Genomic DNA, 20,688 nt, shown 5'->3' with positions numbered 1-20,688 from the left:
GATAGTTAAAAAGATATGATGCAACCCTCCCCAAAGTAGACCAGCTTCGATTCAGGAAGTGAGCACCTTCCTAGCTATTCCAAAGCAAAACTATTCCAAATGCAACTTAACCATTCTGCACCTACTTTTTCTATGGCTCAGGGGCCGCAGGACGCACCAGGCGTGGCTAGGACTTTCTCCTCAATATGCTAGATTTTTAAAATTAATCATAATTCGATGAGGGAGCATTCAGAACATTCAGTCCAACCCACGCTTGCTTCGGGAGATAGGATTCCATAAGTCCTTCCAGCCCTATGATTCTATAAGCAGGAGGGAAACACCGCCAGTGGCATGGAACGGCAGTGCGCTTGTGTGCGTTTGTGTGTGTGAGAGTGAGTGTGCGAGACACACACACACACACACACACACACACACACACACACAGAGCATGCACAAAGTCTGGCCATTACGGAGGTGCTGCTAGTCATAAAATTCCTATTTTAATCCATTCCTATTTGAGAGTAAGTTTGTCTGAGCAAATAAAATTTTTATTAATGGGGTGAGCGGGGGGAGAGAACTGGAGCTAAATGGAGGTAGGCTAACAACACCTCAGAATAGCAAGATGTTGGTGGTTAAGAGCAGCTTTTTGTGCATCTCCCTCCCTCCCGCTCTTCTCCGCAAAATGTCCCTTCGTCTTTTCCAAACCATGGTCAACACAGGCTCCTAATTCATGAAAGCCAAGGGCTGGGTGGACAGAGAGGAGGCCCAAGGCCCCATGACTGGCATTTTTCCTTCATCTCTTGCAAGGCCAGGTTTGGGGGTGATTTGGGTTCCATGCAATGCCATTGTGGACATGTTGTGTTTGCCTGTTCCTTCAAGAAAATGTCCCATCTGAGTGCCTTTCATCTGGAGGCTAAATTTAAATGAAAGACAGCAAACCACAGGCTTTGGGGACAGCTTTTCTTTTTTTCTGCTTCCTTTCCCTTTTGAAAATCCCTCTTTCGAAACATTAGCCAAGGATTGCTCTTGGGAAACCGAGAGAAGGAATCCAGGACTAGGGAAATAATTTGATGCTAAGGCTTTAAAGGAAGGGTCTCTTGGACCACGGAACCGGAGAACTGCAAGGAGCCAAGGTTACAGTTCTTTGCTAATTTCATCCTCAAAGGAAGCAATGAGTAAATATTAGCTCTCCTCCAAAGACACTGTGAGAAAGTCTTTGAAAGCTGGTTTTTGAAGATTATTCGCAGTTCGCAACTTATTCTGTGCAAAATTCTCATGGGGGATCTTGGTGCATAACACAGTATTTTTCCTGCAAAGGAAACAGTATTTCTGCATGGAAACATCATTCCCACTATAGGAAATACTATTTCCTGTGCAAAACAACCGCATGGGAATTTTGTGCAGACTAAGTCCCCAACTACAGCCTTTTCTACATAACATTTTTCTGCATAGGAAATAATATCTCTGCACAGAATATAGTGTTTTCTGTGCAAAACATCCTTGTGTTAATTGTGTGTAGAAAAAGCCTCAGATTGTCAAGATTCTTCTCAGTCCAGGATTCTTCTCAAAAGGCTTTCTTGACATTCACGACGCAAAGTTTCTGTCCATTTTTCAAATGTCTTTGAATATTCTTTCCATCTCAGTAAGGAATCTCAAAGATTATCTAATCCAACCTTTGGCTAATGCAAGAAATCTGCCATTTATAGCATCTCTCAAACATAAGCATTTTTTAAACATCCTTGAATATTCTTGCTACCCCTGGAAGGAATTGCAAAAATGCTCTAATCCAACCTTCTGTTAATGTAAGAAATCTGCAATTATAGCATCCCTCAAACATAAGCATCTTTATACAATAATCCCACCCGAATTTTTAGGCTTCCCTCATTGCATCATTTTCTTTCTGGTGCCTCGCTGAGCATCTTTTGGGATTAAGCAGAAATATCTCTGTATCACTTGATCCTTCAAAGTGTCCAGGGCTGGGTCCACATGGGCCAGAATACTCCAAAAGTAGCCTGGAATATTCTGGTCCCAAAGCTGCCCTGGCATCCACCAGTTACCTTGGATACTTTGTTGTGATGATGGACAGCTGTTTGTGTGCATATCCCACTGTGCCATCTGGCAGCATCCTTGTTGGCACAAATCACTTGCTCTGAGGTCAGGTGCCCACACAGTGCAGAGGGAGTCCATTCTGACCTCAGAGGTAGCAACTTAGGGAACTGGGGATGTTTAGCCTAGAGAATAGAAGGTTAAGAGGTGATATGATAGCACTGTTTAAATATTTAAAGGGATGTCATATTGAGGAGGGAACAAGCTTGTTTTCTGCTGCTCCAGAGACTAGAACTCAGAAGAATGGATGCAAGCTTCAGGAAAAGAGATTCCACCTCAACATTAGGAGGAATTTCCTGACAGTAAGAGCTGTTTGACAGTGGAACACACTCCTTCCGCGGAGAGTGGTGGAGTCTCTTTCTTTGGAGGTCTTTAAACAGAGGGCGGATTGCCATTGATTGAGAGTTCCTGCATGGCAGAATGGGGTTGGCATGGATGACCCTTGTGGTCTCTTCCAACTCTATGATTCTATTATTCTACTGGGGACTGGGCCAGTTCCCATGGGAATAGGGGGAGGATGTTTTATTTGGCCTGTGAGGACAGGGCCCAGGACACCCTGCATGACCCTTCTCTTCCTATCAATTTCATCATCATATGACCAAACAGGACCACTCTCCTTGCTCAGAGGTCTTTAAACAGAGGCTGGATGCTTTGAGAGTTCCTGCATGGCAGAAGAGGGTTAGACTGGATGGCCCTTGGGGGTCTCTTCCAACTCTAGAATTCTATGATTCTATGATCCTATATCCTTGGAAGGGAGTTCCAATGTCTGGGGGCAACCACTGAGAAGGCCCTCTTCCTTGTACCCACTAAACATGCCGGGACTAAGAGAAGCGCCACCAAAGAAAATGTGCAGGATTATACAAATAGGAAGCATGGCCATAGTACTTCTGGTGTTTCCAAAAGGCTCTCTGACTTCAGCTGCTCAAAGAATCTGTCACAGAATCACAGAATCCTAGAGCTGGAAGAGACCCCAAGGGGGGATCCAGTCCAACCCCATTCTGTCATGCAGGAAGACCCCATGAAAGCGCTCCTGAGAGATGACCATCAGCCTCTGTTTGAAAACCTCCAAAGAAGAAGACTCCACCATCCTCTGAGGGAGTCCATTCAACAGCTGAAGAAGTCCTACCATCAAGAATTTCTTCCCAATGTTTAAATGTAATCCCTTTTCATGTACTTCCAGTCCACCTGTGCCTTCCGGGAGAGCTTTCCCCCACCATCTTTCTGCCCCTTTCTCTCGCTCTTCTCCTTTCCTCTTGCTCTGCCATTTCCCTTCTTGTTTTTAGGCTGTCCTTCCATTCTTCCCTAATCCTCTCCTTCTGGGATACAGCCCAAAATGTGGTTCTCTCGTTCCACCAATTAAAGATGCCTGGAGCAAATTCTTTTTGGTTTACAATTCGCCCTGGAGAAAATGATTGGGAACGCCACCAGAGTTTTATGGGCAAATGGGGTCCCCTATCCCATCACACACACACACACAAACACAACGCACACAGGGGTGGAACCAGCAATGGTTTAATGAGAACATTGGTTGCTGCTCCACCTCCTCAGCAAAGACAGAATTGCTTCCATGTGGCTGCTCCCAAACTGCATTGGGTTCCTGGATCATTTTCTTGTTATTATCCGAAAGGGATTAGGTCCCTTTTCTTTCAGTCCCCCTCTAAATTCTTTCTTAACCCTCCTCTCCTTGGATCGCTTTGCTTAAATGGTTCCATTCCTCAGTCCCACACTGCAGTCTAAAATCTAGCTGCAGCTGCAGTTGTATCTTATGCTCACTTTTCCTCCCTAATCCTGTCCTTTTCAGGCTATTATCACCATTCCAAATGGAAGTGCCTTGGGACAGAGGCCAGACTCCTATTGTCATCCATACACACCTGTATGTTCTCCTTTTTACACATGGTTGCACTATTTTTTGGCCATAGGACAATGGACATATTGAATTTAAGGCTGTACAAGCAGTTTTCCACAAGTGTAACCGTTTCACTTGGACCTAAATCCTATTGTTAGTCTAGAGGAGATGCGTTTCTTCTTATTGTCCTGCCTCTCTCTCTCTTGTCACATCTGTTTTTAGGTCTAATTTTAGAGGTGGGGTGGGGAACCCCTGTTTTAATATACTGAAGTACAATAACATCCAAAATCCACAGAATCGTGATATCTTTCATGGAGCAACAAAAAACACACAAAATACATGATGCAAGCTTGTTTTAATATATGAAGACAGTAAGCATTTGTGTATATTTTTGGACCGATGTTCAGACGTCAGGACTTTCATTGTGAACTTTTTTTTTGGAAAACCTTTGGCAGGCGTCCTGTCAGGAAGTTACATCATCAGAGACGGATTAATCTGTCTGACGCTGGTGTGATCGGATTGCATGGTAACTTTTGGTTGCAGGTCTTCTCATTAACCTGACTTTGACCTGGAGCTTGCAAAGTTCCTGGAAGTCCCAGTGTCTCCCAAAACCCCAGTGTTACTGTGGCATTTTGTGGCATGCGAACAGCTGGATCAGGCCCAAATCCCAAACCCCAAGGATAGACCCCCTTAACATTTCTTTAAATTTATAGTGTGCTGACTTGAAGGCACACAACACCAAATGCTCCTGGTGATCATAAACATGTTTTTGGGAAACGACGTCCAATGTGAGACTTGGGGGAGATTTCCTCCCTGCTGGGATTCATTAATGTCTTTCTCTGCTCAACCTCATTTCCCCTTTGGAACTGGTCCTTTGCAAGCCAGGCTCTCTGTTGAGTTAGAAATAGCATCTTCTGGCTTTCCGGAAAGGCATTCTGAAGTACTGTGCTTGATCCTTCCGCTTTTCAAGAATTACATAAAAAGGGTAAGAGCGATGTCCTGCTGGCATCACTCATAAAGTTCTGTTGTGCCATGTTTGTCTTCTGATGTAAGCTCATTTGCTCCTCTTGACATCGATGAGTTTAAGAAGGCTTCATTTAGTATCTCCATCCTTCACTGGGTAGAATAAAAGGCCATCCTCCTAACCACTCCTTTCCTTTTGTTAGGCTGAAATAATATCATTATTTTCCTGAGAGTAAGACAGCTAGCATGGCACAGTGTTTTGAGTGCTGGACCGCGACTCTGGAGACCAGGGTTTGATTCCCAGCTGGCCATGAAACCACTGGGTGACACTGGACAAGCCACATGCTCTAGGCCTCAGGGGAAGGGAAGGTCAAACCTCCTCTGAACAAAGAAAACCCCATGATAGGATTGCCTTAGGGTTGCTTAAGAAGGCTGCTGCTGCTACTACTACTATTACTACCACCACTATTATTAAACTTTATTTATGAAGCGCTGTAGATATACACAGCGCTGTAGTACTAGGAGGTGGTGCCTGCCTGCAAAAGATACCCCTGAACTGAGAACAAAAACAGCAAAATTCAGGCCTATGACTTACATCTTCAATTTTCCTTTTTCCTGCATGGTTTTTAACACCTTGCCTGATGAAGAAGCCAGTGGAGCTTTGAAAGCTTGCAACATAAATATTTTGCATTTGGATTGGCCCAGTAAACGAATCACTGTTTGGTGGATTTTTGATGTTACTGAATTTGCTATATGGCCTACACAGCTACCCCTGGATAGTTACTACTAGTACTGTTAAGCAGTCTTTGGTGCCCTCTGTCATCAGTTGCTCTAGGCTCCAGGGAGAAGGAAAAGGAAGATACATGCCACTGATTTCCCCCATATGATCTGAGACCCACTGCTTTTCCATGTGTAAACTGCATCTCCCTTGTTAACTGACAGCAGTAAAAGCCCTTCCTAGAGCTTCCCAGCTGCCACACAGAGGGAAGACCTGGCAATGACATGTGGGGCTATGCACTCATGTGGGATCTCAGCCTCTGACTGCAAACCTATCCACAGTTGCTTTGCTCCCCTTCTGCAGAACCACCTTGGTTGTGTTAATAACCAGCGCTGGATTCCATTTTTGAAACGTTCTACATGACAGATCCCTCCAAAGCCACTTCTTAGCATTCTTATGAAGAGTCTTTATATTTTTTAAATTAACCATGACTTCATCCCATCATCTCATTAATTCATGCTAACAGGATTCAGATTGCAGGCTAAAGAGACCTGACAAAGCTTGGGAAGGTAGTCAAAAAGACATCCAGTTTTCTGCCCGCTCTTTCCCTTTTTCCTTTCTGATTTGCAAACTGTACATCCAACTTTGCATTGGTTCCATTTGAATTTTATCTCCATTAATGCCATCAGGGGGGATTCTTGCTGAACACATGACACATCTCACCCTTGAGTTGCCCTGTGACCTGAGCAATTCGGACTTTACAACAGGTTAATTAAAGCCCAATACATACCTTCCATTTTGTCTGGGCTGGCGGCGGCATTTTTTCCTCTGCAGGAAGCTGCAGCCTCCAAACTGCGTGGCTTCCCTGCAGAGGAAAAAGAACCCGCTAAAAGTGGGTTCTTTTAAAGCCACAGGGGCGGCATAACAAGTGCACCACTGGCGCACTGGTTATGTAAGCGCCACGCAGCAACGTGCGGATGCTGCGCAGTGCTTATGTAACAATAGCGGCGCTTGTGTATACAGGGAGCCGCCATTGTTATGGCGCTGTGCCATACTAGGGTTAGGGACCGTGCGGTTGCTGCATGGTCCCTTAACCCCAGTACAGCACCAACACAGCGTGTTAGCGCCATCTGTACCATGGTTAAGACTCTCTCTTTACTAAACCAGAATAGTTAGATAGGTTAGACACTATAACCTCCAAAAATTTACAGATGAAAACTAGGATACATGTGGCTAAGCTTCAGAGTGTGGTCAAGGCGACAAAAGCTATTGAGGAAGAACACATAACCCAGGAGATCCTGTAGCACTTTGCTTTTGCCTGAGCCTATTGGGAAAGGCAAGATTTCACCTGATCCTCTCCTCTTCTTCAATTCATACCGAGCTGAATGCAAGTTCCTTTTGTAGTTTAAACTCATTTTGCAGCAACTGAAGTAAGTTACGGATGAAGGGGGAAAGTGGGAGGAGGAGAGAGAAACTGGGACATTTTAAAAGCAGCTGAGAAAATGGGACGCAGAGGATTAACCAGGACTGTCCTTGACAGTTGGAGGGTGTGAGATACCTAAAAAGATTTTCACAATTTTCAGTCTGAGTTCCACTGAAGTGTTTCTAAAAATCACAAAATATTACTGTTCTTGTTCTTGTTTGCTTTTCAGTGATCTCTGCAAAAACCGGAATTCCATAGCATTGACCCATGGAAGTTAAAGTGGGATCAAACGGCTTCATTTCTACAGCGTGGGTCTTTCGTTTGAGTTTTAAAGGAGATAGCCGTAGTACTTTGGGTATTTTGAGGGAATGGGAGGCTGTGCACTGGAGGCTGGAAGAGGCAGGGTGGGGATTGTGGGCTTCGGAGTCCTCTAAGATGGGCCACATGTGTTTGGCTGTAGATCTGGTCTAATGTGGGTCAAATGAGCTTGACCATAGCTCTAGTCTAAGGTGGGCTACATGTGTTGGACCTCTGGTCTAAGGTGGGCCACGTGTATTGGACTGTTGCTCTGGTTTGAGGTCAAAAGGACAAGAAAAACCTCCCCAATCTGTGGCACTGGGATCCCAAGAGGTGTTAATTGGCCATTGAATAGATGCTCTGATGAACCCTTTCCGGATGTGGTTTGGGTGGGTGGGTGGGTTTTCGGCAATGCGAAACATAAATCCTGCAAAGGAGGGTGTTTTTCTTTTGTTTTTTTTCTTTAAAAAGCACTTGCTTTTCCCAGTGGATATTTGTGCATGACAATTTAAGAGTCGAACTCCCTTGCGCATCACCCCGCAGCATCCTTAAGGGATTTCATTATTTTTTTGAGAAGGGGGGAAGGAAACTAACTGGGTGGGTTTTTGAAAGCGCCTACCATGGTGTCAATAAACAGCAGCTGTGAGCTGGATGTGGGGCTGAGGTTCCTCTCTATCTCTGTCTCTCTCGCACCCCTTGCTACAAACTCACACACTCTCTCTCCCGGTACATCTGGCGCCAATTAAAAGAAGCCCAAAATAGAAAATAAATGAGAGAGTCTGAACCAGCCCTATCCCTGTGGTAGGATCAGGGACCCGGGGGGATTCTGAATGTGGTTCCCCCTCCCTTCCCCTCCCCGACCCTGGATCACCCACTTGGTTCTCTGTGTGTGGGAGACGGACAATAACATGCACACTTGCCAAGTGATGGAGGCCACATGGCTTCCCTTGCGCTTGGGTGAGTTGACAGCCTCTCATGTTGCAGAGAGTGGCAGCTGGGGACTCCCATCCTGGGAGGAATCCGCTCTGGGGGCTAGTCTGATCTTTTAACAGGCAACAAATCCAATCCTTGTACATCGGGTACTAATTTAAAAGAAGCCCCAAATAGAAAATGAACGAGAGCGTCTTAAGCACAGTATGGGGATAGGGCTGCATCTACACTGCAGACATAATGCAGTTTGAGACTGCTTTAACTGCCGTGGCTCAGTGCTATGGAATGATGGATTTGTAGTTTGTTGTGGCACTAGAGCTCTCTGACAGAGAATCCTAGGATTCCATTTCATTGATCCAGGGCAGTTCAAATGGTGTCAAACTGTATTAATTGTGCAGTGCAGATGCAGCCAGGGTTCATCCCCTTGGAAGTCTCCTTTCAAGTGTAAACTAAAAGCCAACATGGACTCCCCTGTTATACAGACATGAAAGAGGCCAGGAATGAGAGTGCTATGGCTTTTTGTGCTGCTGTCCAGAGCTATTCTGAAAGGTACAGGAACAGGTGCTGGAGAAAAAGTTGGCAATCCCAACCACTCGTGATTACAAATGATTCCTGTCTTTCTGTTCTGTTGGGTACTATGATGGTAAGATTGTTTGTGTGGAGCTTGTTTTCCATCTCTCTCTAAGAATGGAAACATGCTGTCGAAGAAATTACATTCCAGCCATGGATTAATTATCCGTATTTTCCTCATGCATACTAAAAAGCAGTGTTGTTATGGATGCTATTATCCTCTCATCTCTAGATGCATCATGATTTTTTGGCTACATCTGCATTGCAGAAATAATGCAGTTTTAACTGCCATGGCTCAATGCTATGGAATCTTGGGAGTTATAGTTTTGTGAGATATTTAGGTACCACAACAAACTACCCATCCCAGGATTCCATAGCATGGAACCAGGACAGTTAAAGTGGTGTCAAATGGCATTATTTCTGCTATGCAGATGCAGCCAAAATCATGATGCTTCCCAGAGGCAGAAAATCTGTTTCTGGATTCACCAAGAAGGGTCGTAATTTTCTCAGCCTTGATAAGAAAGGTTATCATGATGTGCCATGATATATTATCATCTACCAAGAGAATGTTTGCCCATGCAGAAGACAAAACAACAACAACCCCTAAAACAAACAAACAAAACAAACAAACAAAACCAACCCCAACACATTTGTGTTTGTGTTTGTGTGTGAGATTGACCTCATTTTCATTATGGTTTTTGTGTGTGTGTGTGTGTGCGCACGCGCACAAAAAAAGAGAGAGCATTTTGGTCAAAATGAAATATTTGTGTGTGTGTAAAAGTGCAGGATTTTCCCCTACAAAATCAATCATCATGAAAGTTTCACATACACAGTCCTGAAATACGAAAATTCGTTGAAAAAACAGTTTGGCTTCACCCCAAGTATGGAAACAATTTGAAATCACCTTGGCAATCTCGAGACGTGTTTCAGAAAGCGAGACGTGTTTCAAAAAGCCTCCCAGCACTGGAACAGAGGGCTCTGGATCTTCCAGGAAGATCCTGAGCAACTGGGAAATGTTTAAAATCTGCATTAGGAGTGTTACACCTTGGGTTTGGCACTGAGTGGCCCAGATATCATCCAGTCTGTTTGTGCCAGATTTGGGGTTTGGGCCATGCATCGTCCATACTCCTTGCCAAGAGGATTGGGGAGACCAGTACTTTTGGCCCATGCAACACATGAAGAATTTTGGCCATCCTCTTTTTTGATATCTGACAGTGAGTTTTGCATCATTGCTTATTCTGAGTCCTTAGGCGAGGTGGGAGCAGATTTTAATTACAGCATTGATTTGGTGGCCAAAGAGATCCACTTACCTTGCAGCTTGGGTCCTTTGGCTTTCAAATGCCGCTCACACTTGGCCTTGGCTTTTAGCAGCAGGAAGATCTGCTCCTCCTTCGTCAAAACATCATCAGCATCCACCTGAAAGGAGGGAAGCAAGCAAGGTCAGTTGATGCTGACTTTATCGATGGGGAAGCGGGAGATGGGAAGATACAGCAAAAGGACTTCACTGAACATTGCACAATTCTTACCACCATTTATGGAAATAGTTTTTTGTGGGTTTTTCTGGCTATGCCCTCTGTTTTTGCACGGATCTGTTCAGGACCCCTCTGTGAAAAGGGATACTTGCAGATATTCAAGCCCTATAGGCTTAAATGGGGGCGCGTGCCTGTGAGCGGCTGCAGGCGCTCACCTCATGCGCTTGCCCCATTTTAACCCCCTCTGTTTGCACCTTATGAGTAAGCAAGGGTCGTGGATCTGAAGTCCATGCAAAGAGACAACTGTACTTCCATTGGCATCTCAGCGAGGCAGAGTGTCAGCACAATAAGCAAATCCATTTTCATTCTATTAGTTTCATTAATCTGTAAAAGGGCATGGGAGAAATCAAACTGACCCCCCCCCCCCACTAAATTTGTTGATAGCCCTTAATGGATATTCATAAACAATATGACTAAGAAGAAGGTTCTGCCCCTGGCTTCACCATCTCACCCTCCACTTCATGTTGACATACAGGGATGGTGCTGACATACATAAAAATGAGATGTTAAGGGAGGAGACTTACAACTTTGCTCGCTGTATGTGACAATAAGATGCCCAGCAAGAGAGATTCAAATCTTTTATCATCTGTCATTTTAGCACCACAATACTGGATGCATCCAGTTACATTACAGGAATCATGTCTGTATTAGCCAGCACTTCACAGATGAGAACCAGGACACATGTGGCCAAGCAACATCAGAGTGTGGACAAGATATAAGACACTGGGGCTATACAGATGGGTGGCATGCAGCCGCCACTTTTCACCCTGGATCAGTGCTGCAGCAACCACATGCAGCGGCACCGATCCGCTCCTTCGAGGGAGCAAAAAGAAGCCTCCCCAAGCAGCTCCCTGGAAGGGGTGTCATTAGCGCCATGCCATGGCGTTATGATGCCCCTTCCACATTGCGCTGTTTGGGCACTGCTGCAGAGATGCATCATCATGGTGGGTGCCATCTAGAAAGATGTGTGCCAAAATGGCGCACGAGTGGTGGCATAAGGGCTTGAAGCATGTGGACACTCAGCCCTCACTTAGTCATGGAATTCTACCCTTTTCTATGCACAACAACCCTGGTTTTGTCCCTTTGGATGCAAAGTGAGGATTTCACCCGCTGACCCCCTTTGTCCCAGACTTCACTGCTTTACCATGGAGGGATCACATGCCATGGGGTTGGGGGCTGCATTGTCCTACCTCCTATTCCCCCACTCTCAGGGTTTTTAATTTTGTGTGTTGGGTGGCACTTGTAGGCTTCAACAATGACCTTGGGGGCCACATGCAGCCTTTTGGCCACACTTGCACCCTCCCACTCTACCCATTACACCACACTGTCTACCAATGTACATTTGTAACAGAATGCAAAGTGAGTTTAAACATACCGGCACACGTACACTCATACATCCAACAATCCCTATCATTTGTATCGGCAGCTCTTCGAGCTATTTGAAGAATTGCATTAAGCAATACCCTCTTGGAGGCCTTTAAATGTTGGCATTGGCAGCTTTTAATAGCGGCACCTATAAATACAATGCAAGACAACAGCTGGGCGTGACGGTTTCTGAACACACGTCTTTTCTCTGGCTGCCCAGAAAATATTGGCGGGGTTAAAAATACGAGGGTCTCCCCCTCTCTTTATGTCTCCCTGTCTGCCACCAGGAATTCCATCTTCCATGTGGCATCACACATCCATCAGCAACATCCCAACTAAACCCCAAAACAAACATTGACACTCCGGCGACAGAAGAAGATGTAACGTTATCACAGCTCCTCTCCCTCTGGGAATCTGGAGGAAAGGATGCCATGCCCTCTGCGCATGCCAAGAGGAAAGTATGAGGATTGGGTTCAGTCTGCGTTCTGCGTTTTGAAGTTAAACCTGGTAATTCTGTTCTGAACTGGAACCGGCTGCGATTCCAGACGGTGTACAACAAACACCACATCTTTAAAACAAGCTTTGTTGTTGTTGTTAACTGCCTTCGAGTTGATGCTAACTTATGGCAACTCCATGAACGAAAGACCACCAAGTCATGCTATCCAAAATAGCTCTGCTCAGGTCTTGCAGGTTTAGGGCTGTCTCTTCCTTGATTGAGTCCATCCACCTGAAATGTGGTCTTCCTCTTTGCCCAGTCCCTTCTATCTTACCAAGCATCACTGTCTAGTGAATACTGTCCTCTCATGAGAGGGCCAAAGCAGGACAGCCTCATGTGAAGTCCAAGGCTTTCATGGCCGGCATTCATAGGTTTTTGTGGGTTTTTCAGGCTATGTGGCCATGTTCTAGAAGAGATTATTCCTGATGTTTTACCTGCATATGTGGCTGGCATCTTCAGAGAATGCTGGCATGGAAGAGAGTGGTGTGTGTGTGTGTGTATATATACATACACTATTGTTTGTGAAGAAGCAATTTCCATGTTAATCTGTGTATTGTTCTGAGGCTTTGCCATTCAACAACAGAACAATACACAGATTAACATGGAAATCACTTCCTCTCAACCAAGGGTTACACAGTATACATATATACCCCACTCTCTTCCATGCCAGCATTCTCTGAAGATGCCAGCCACAGTTGCTGGCAAAACATAAGGAATACTCTTCTAGAACATGGCCACATAGCCCGAAAAACCCACAAAAGACTAGGACAGCCTCATTTTAGCCTTCCTGTCTCCTAGAGAGAATTCAGGTTTCTTTTGCTCTGGGACCCATTTATTTGTGTTTTTAGCGGTCCACAGTTTCCATAGAAGTCTCCTCTAGTATCACATCTCAGGTGAGTTGATTTTCTTCCTATCCGCTTTCTCCACTTTCCAGCTTTCTCAACCATACTTGCAGGTGGGAAATACAATGGCTTGCACCATTCTAATTTCAGTATTCGGTGATACATCTGTAGATTTCAGGATCTCATCTAGTTTACATAGTACAAAAGCAAACAGAGGCAATTGACAATAAGATCCCAAATCTACATAACAGGGATCCCTTTACTGGACAAAGCAAAATGCACAAAATACATGTTTGCAAGCTTTTGAAGCTCCATCGAAGGTACTAAAAATCATACAGGAGAAAGAAAGAAACAAGGACGATGTTGGAGTCATTGGCTGCATCCGCATGGTAGAAATATTGGCCTGTTACAGACTGCCAAAATAAAGCTGCTTCTGGTCTATTTGGAGGTATGCTATTTAAATGATGCATGGGTCCTAAGAGTCCGGAGGTCGCGCCAAAGCCACACTCCATTCCTAAGCACTGGAGTGCAGCTTTGGTGCAGCTTCTGGATTCTTCGGATGCATGCATCATTTAAACAGCATACCTCCAAAGAGACCCGAAGCAGCTTTATTTTGGCAGTCTGTAACAGGCCATTGTTGTAAAACTACACTTCCCAGAATTCCATAGCATTGAGCCACAGCAGTTAAAGTGGTGTCAAACCAGATTATTTCTGCAGTGCGGATGCTCTGATCATTCTGAGTTTTGTCAAGATGTTGTTATATTTGTTCTCAGTTAAGATAGTATGGAAGGATCCCTATGTAGGTAGAGGCCAAACTGAAAATCGCAACTATATGAGAACAGTACAAGCAAGTTGGTCACAGGGGAGTTTGTTCCTTCGCTCTGCTCCCAGCCTTTGGTATTTTCTTTCCCAGCCTTGAACTATCAAGTTGAAGGGTCTACTCAATTTGTCAGGGCCCATTCAATGGAAATAAACTAGTGCCACTGAATAAATGTTAATGTTTAGCCACAAGACTGACAAGGACTCCAGACCTCATCTGCCACATGGCACACTCAGTCCCAGATTAATGTGCAGAAGAGCATTTTCTGCTTTGATTCCTTGGTTTAAAATAAAACAATGACTGGCTTTCCACTCACCAGTTCATTCAATGAGCCTACTTTACTTGTGACTAACATTTTGATATCTGCATTATAATGTGCCACCCCCCAAAAAGCATCTGCACATTGTATTTAAACATATGATTAAATAGCATTTAAATTTAAAAGTTGATTCTCAACCTTTACTGTTGAGAAATAAGTATTTAAATCAATCACCTAAATATCATTGAAATACCCGCCGGGGAGATGGATCGGCAGATGATGGCATGATTCTGCTCATTGGAAAGTCCTGACATTTCAGCCCTGTTAGCTACATCACCCGTGACCAGATTTGTGCTGAATGTTGTATTTTAAAAGGTTTTAAAAATGTATTTATATTTACTTTTGCAAATTACACATTTTCTCTGAGGCCGCATCCACACTGCAGGAATAGTCCAGTTTGACACCACTTTAACTGCCATGGCTAAATGCTATGGGATACTGAGATTTGTCATTTTGTGACGGTACAAGAAACTACAAATCCCAGGCTCCCATAGCATTAAGCCATGGCAGCTAAAGTATTGCGTCAAACTTCATTATTTCTGCAATGCAGATGCAGCCTCAGAGTTCAACTTTCCAAAATTCAAAACATTTTTGGTCTGCATTTTAGCACTTTTCAGAGTGACCTTTTTTCTAAGCTAAGATTGAGCACATGCAGTAATAACTTTGTAGCTCGGCTCAAGTCTACAAAAACCCATGCTACCAACTTCTTTCTTCCAGTGAGACTCAAAGGTGCTCCAAGATCCCTTTGCATACCCATTTTCCAGACTGATCCGACTATGCCTTTGAATGCAATAACCTTGCTAGAGTTGCAAATCTGTGAATTTTATTGCCTTTTCATGTACGCTTTCTGTGGCGCCTTTGGGCAGGTAGTCGTCTCCCTTCCAAATGCTGATGCCATTGGGAAGCAAATGTTCTGCGGATTTCTACTGTTCTGCACGTAGCTTGCCTAGAAATTCATATTTGCCGTTCAGCAAGGTTTTCTCTCCTGTTCTTCTCACACCGTTAAAAAAAAAGATCCCTGGCTTCCAATGTTTGCATTCTTCCTGCCAACGTATTTTTATTATTATTATTTGCAAGAGAGATTTTCTTTTTTAAAATCATTTTTTCTGTGATTTGACACAATGCAGAACCATGCAGCAAGGCTGGCCAGACAAATGGAGAGCCGTGATTTTATCCAGAGCCTGCGAAATCTGTCACATTGGGTTTCCTTTCCCTCTTCTCTCTCCTCCAACAACTCCAACCCTTTGACAGGAGGGCCTGGGATAATTATGATAATGGTTTTCGGTCTTTCCATTTGGCTGGCTGATCTCCCGGCCACGAAAGTAAACCCCAAACCTCCAAGGAGAGATCAGATTCACTCTTGTTTATGGGACTCATTTTCAGGAATAACATGGCCTTCTTCGGTCAGGATTCGCTGGCAAAGGGTCAAGCAGAGTAAAAAGCAAATAGAGTCAATTAGAAAAAACCCCAAACCTGTGCACAGTCGCTCAATAAGAAATTTGTCAGAGGGAGAAAGAGATTCTCCTAATCTCTCAGATGTCTGTGGATCACTTAGAAGTGGTTTCCTCCAAAGAGAAAGATATGTGCATTGATCTGAAAGCATACTAGTGACTAAAGTGTTGGACATTTCCAATAGTTTACTTGCAATACAATAGCAAGAAACCTGGACCAGTTTGGGATCCAGGCCTTGGATGTGAGAGAACTTCCGCACTGCAGAAATAGTGCAGTTTGATACTGCTTTAACTGCCACAGCAATGCTATGGATTCCTAGGATTTGTTGTTTTGTGAGATTTTTAGCCTTCTCTGTCAGAAAGTTCTAGTGTCATAACAAACGTCAAATCGCAGGATTGTATAGCATGGAGCCACAATAGTTAAACTGGTGTCAAACTGCATTATTTCTGCAGTGTGGATGCAGCCTAAGTTGCTCTCTTCTCTTGTCCTTTGTAGCTCCCTGCGCAGATCACTTCACTTAGGCTTTACTGCCTTCCTCCTTCCTTTGGGACTGCATCCACATTGCAGCAGTAATGGAATCTTGATACCACTTTAACTGCCATGGCTCCATCCTACAGAATCCAGGGACTTGTAATTTCATCCGGCACCACAGCTCTTTGGCAGAGAAGGCTCAAGGCCTTGTAAAACTACAAATCACAGGACTCCATAGGATGGAGGAACAACACTTTAAGTGGAGTCAAATGGTTTTCTGGAAATTCATCTACTCAGCTTGGCTTGCATAACACCAGAGTCCTACATAATGAGACCAATGTGTCCCAAACTTTGTTAGTCCTGAACAGCTTTAAGTAAAGCTGTGGTGTTGTTTGGAGTTTGAGTTGATATTAGACCCAGATATTTTAAAGATTTACCTCACTTTTGGAGTTTCTGGAGCCCCAAGAAATGCCCTTCTATGCATCAAGACTACTTCCACTAGCTCTGACCCCAACCTGCTCATCTCTGTTAGCTTTGCCTTCTGCCCTCTGCACATCACCTACACAATTTGGTACTCTTGTTGTGTAGAGCACCTGACTATGTGGAGGAACTTATGTGTCTACTACAGGGGTAGGCAACCTTTTTGAGCCGGGGGCCGGGTTGCTGTCCCTCAGACAACTGGGGGGCCGAAGCCAAAAAATAAATAATTAAATAATTTTTACAAAAAATAAATAAATAAACCGGGACAAATGTAGGACATTTTCAAATGGTGGACACTTTTTTTTAAAAAGTGAGGACACGCAAAAAAATTTGCTGATTTTTTAAAAAGTGTTAATATAAATGCATGTTTCTGAGGCGCCTATAGACAATTGCCCCCCTTGCCCCTGCGCACGAGAGGCCAAAGGCCCCGGCGGCAATTGGGGGCAGGACCGGGCTGGGGCCGGTCCCAAGGCCTCACCGGGCCGCATCCGGCCCGCGGGCCGCAGGTTACCTACCCCTGGTCTACTACTTAATGTTACACAGCTGGGGAAACCATTGTGTATGGAGATACTGGATACCTCTTTGAGCAGCATCCAAAACAGTACTTATACTAGTTTAACCCACTGAGTTTAACGATAATGCATGAGTATCTTATGCATCACATAAGTTCCACTGTGGAAACAGTTGGATCTTTTCATTGGATATGGAACATCAACATTTAGTTCAAGGTTGCAGACCCAAAGCTGTGCATGCCATGCCATTGTGCATGAAAATGCCCAAGAGATGTGGACACACACAAGACATGTATTTGGTTGTACATTTGGCTGCATACTGAAGTGCGCTTTTCAATATGCAATATTCCCATTCAACACAAAGGAGACATCATAGCCCAAGCAATGCACAACTCCATGTGTGGCGAGTTAAGTAATGCAAACCTGACAAAGATTCTTGGCACTAATTATTATTATAATTAGATCACTGGAAAGAGAAGACCAACCACCCGGTTTCAGTTCCAGCCTTATTTAGTTAATGAATTTATCCCCCTCCTTTCACCCACCGTGGGACCCAAGGTTGCTTACAATAATTTAAAATATAAGTTTGGCTAAAATGTTACATTAGAGGAGGTTTTTTTTAAAAAAATTAAAAAGGACCCTATTATGTAACACTTCTATTAAAAACACATTGTTCAATCCAGTTTAAAATACATTTCAGATGTAATTGAAAACATACAAGGCAAAAATGCAAGGGACTACTTCCAAAGGCCATTCTGCGATGGGATTATAAAACCAATGTCTGCCGAATAGAAACGTTTTGACCTGTATGCAAAAAGCCAAAAAAAGAAATTCCATGAATAGACGACTGGATTATTAAATTGGCAGAAATGATAGCACTAGATAAACTCACACGTCTAATCAATAAAACATTTTGGGAAAAAACCAGAAACAGACTAGGACCCAATACTGAATTATTGGAAAAAAGATGGACAGGACTGAATAATGTTTTGTAGCTCTATAATAAAATGTATAACTTCAGATTGTCTATGATGAACATGAACATGTCAGATTTACCTAAATAGGTGCAAACAGAAACAGTCGAAGAAATTAATTCATATACTGAAAAATGCTCACTTGCAGGTAGAATATACAATGTAATAGACTTGGGAAATGATATAACGAAGAACCTTTATATGTGATATGAAAAAATAACAACAAAAACAAGAAGGAAGTAATTTAACTACCTAGAAATTGTTATTATTTGTTATTAAAAGTGATTACGAGGCTTGATATAAACAACTTAAGCTTAACAAGATTGAAAGGAGCAAATAAAATAATGCAATTATAGAGGATAATGATTGTATTTTCTTTGCTTGATGCATCTTGTTTTTTTTAATTAAAGCTGTAATGGAAAAATTAAGGTCTGTGTTTAAGAATGGTAAAGGTAAAAAAGAAACGGTAACGGTGAAAAAGAATAGTCAAGGTAGAAAAGAAAATGGCAAAGGTGCTTGAAGCAAATGTAGAAACAAGGGCAGCAACGGAAGGTCAATAGCTGAAGATTTTGATCTTCTCCTTCTTGAAAACTCATCTTCTTAACTTTCAATTTACAGGCAAACATTCTGCAGAGCCCCAATAAAGGCAATTTCTTATCATCTAATATTACTCTTCAAAAGAATAACACAGACGCACAAGGCATTTGCTTTAACTAAAATCCAAAGTGTCTCCAGTTATGGTCAAAGAGAGACGTTTTGTGACGTACACCTGAACGGTTATGGCAGATTAAAATAATAATCAGACTGATCTAGTTCAGGTTCATTGTTAAATTCTATTTTTAAATTCTACTCAGCATTTTGAGGCTCACCAAATTGGATTTTTTGCCTTTGCCAAAGAAAGAAAATTAAGGGAAAGAAGCAAGAAAGTTGGAAAGAAAGAAAAGGACGGCAAGCAATGAATACTATGAAGAGACAGAGACATTTTGCTGAAGTCCTTGGCGGGTTACAGACCGCCGAAAAGCGGCGGTCTGCTGCTGCCGCCGGTTGCAACATCCAGGAACCGCAGCAGCCAAACGGCACGGTTCCCGGATGCTGCAAAGAAGGTGCGTGAAAATCGTGCTCCTTCCTGCGCCCCGGAAGAGACGGTGCAAGTGCCGAAGTGCGTACTCACGGCGTCATTTCTGGGGTGCGATGTGCGGACGCAGTGCGTCCGCTACGTCAAGATGGCGGCAACTGTGTGGAACGGCTTCTGCCACTTCGTACGGACTCAGTCCTTACTAGGGTTAGGGGTGTCTGGAAGAGACGCCCCTTTCTAACCCTAGTACATGCTTAGCACGTACTTTCCTGCCCATTTGTAAAGGGCCCTTGTTTCATTTGGCTCAGACTTAGCATCAGCCAGCAAAATGGATCAATAGTAGATTCAAGAGGACTGGGGTTCGAATTGCAGCTTGTCCATATAAATCCACTGGGTAACCCTGGGTAAGTCACACTCTCTCAGCCTCAGAGGATGGCAATGGCAATGCCCACTCTGAAGAAACTTGCCAAGAAAACTCCATGATAGGTTCATGTTAAGTTGAAAATGACTTGAAGGCACACAAAACAACAGAGAACATAGCTCTTCATATACCGTGATTTTTATAGGATTTACTGTCATAGAATGAGCAGATTGCTATTATTTTCATATCTTTAACAATGGAAATAATTGTGTTTGTGTGTCTCTGGGTGTGTATGTACATATGCATATGTTTTCTGTGTGTGTATGTGTTTCAAACTGATGGAAAATGGGTCTGGTGTAATACAGTGGTTTGAACTACAAGTGGAGACCAGGGTCAGAATCTCCACTTGGCCACAGAAACCCCATGGGTGAACTTGGGCAAGTCACACTCTCTCAGCCTCAGAGGCAGGCAAATGGCAAACAAATCTTGCCAAGAAAACCCTGTGATACTTTTGCCTCACAGTCGTCATAAGTTGGAAGTTACGGTACATTTTATTTTAAAAAATGAACCCTTAAGTGGTACGGAACCTGGAAAAAACCCAAAACCAAATCCACACTCATTTTGAAGACCCTTCTGCAGCAACCAATTCATAACCAAAAGCCAATCTGAAATCTTAAAAAGTCTTTGCCTGCTATCAGAAGGAAAGAAGAGAGTGGGTCATTCTAGCTGCATCTGCCCTGCAAAAATAACCCAGTCTGACACTGCTTTAACTGCCACAACTCAATTCTGGGAACAGTGTTGTGGCACCAGTGCTCTCTGACGGAGAAGGCTAAATATCTTGTAAAACTACAAATCCCAGGATCCCATAGCATAGAGACATGGCAGTTAAAACGGTGCCAAACTGGATTGTTTCTGCAATGCAGATGCAACCCTAGTCTCCCATGCGAGGGAATTTCACAGCTTGGGTACAGCCACCAAGAAGGCCCTGCCATGTGTCCTCTCCAAATGCACCTGTGGGTGGTGGGACCATGAGAAAGCCTTCCTCCAAGGATTTTAAAACAAGGGCAGGTTCATCTAGGAAGAGAATGGCCCCATTCCCATTTATAAATAAATCGGTTTACGATCCAAATCAATGGATCAATTCGACAGCAGAGCGT

General features: G+C 43.7%; 1 protein-coding gene across 1 annotated transcript in view; it reads right to left on the bottom strand.

The window, feature by feature from the left end:
- PTH1R (parathyroid hormone 1 receptor) overlaps positions 1-20,688 on the bottom strand; it is a 127,519-nt gene that overhangs the window by 37,288 nt on the left and 69,543 nt on the right. The window contains exon 2 of the mRNA XM_089533779.1: positions 10,143-10,248. Coding sequence (XP_089389905.1) covers positions 10,143-10,248 — 106 coding nt within the window. The remainder of the gene's footprint in view (positions 1-10,142; positions 10,249-20,688) is intronic.

The sequence above is a fragment of the Sceloporus occidentalis genome, unplaced genomic scaffold (assembly GCF_023333645.1).
Source record: "Sceloporus occidentalis isolate IW3139 unplaced genomic scaffold, rSceOcc1.0.p SCAF_7, whole genome shotgun sequence".
NCBI lineage: Eukaryota > Metazoa > Chordata > Lepidosauria > Squamata > Phrynosomatidae > Sceloporus > Sceloporus occidentalis.
This window is presented reverse-complemented; position numbering and strand designations above follow the sequence as displayed.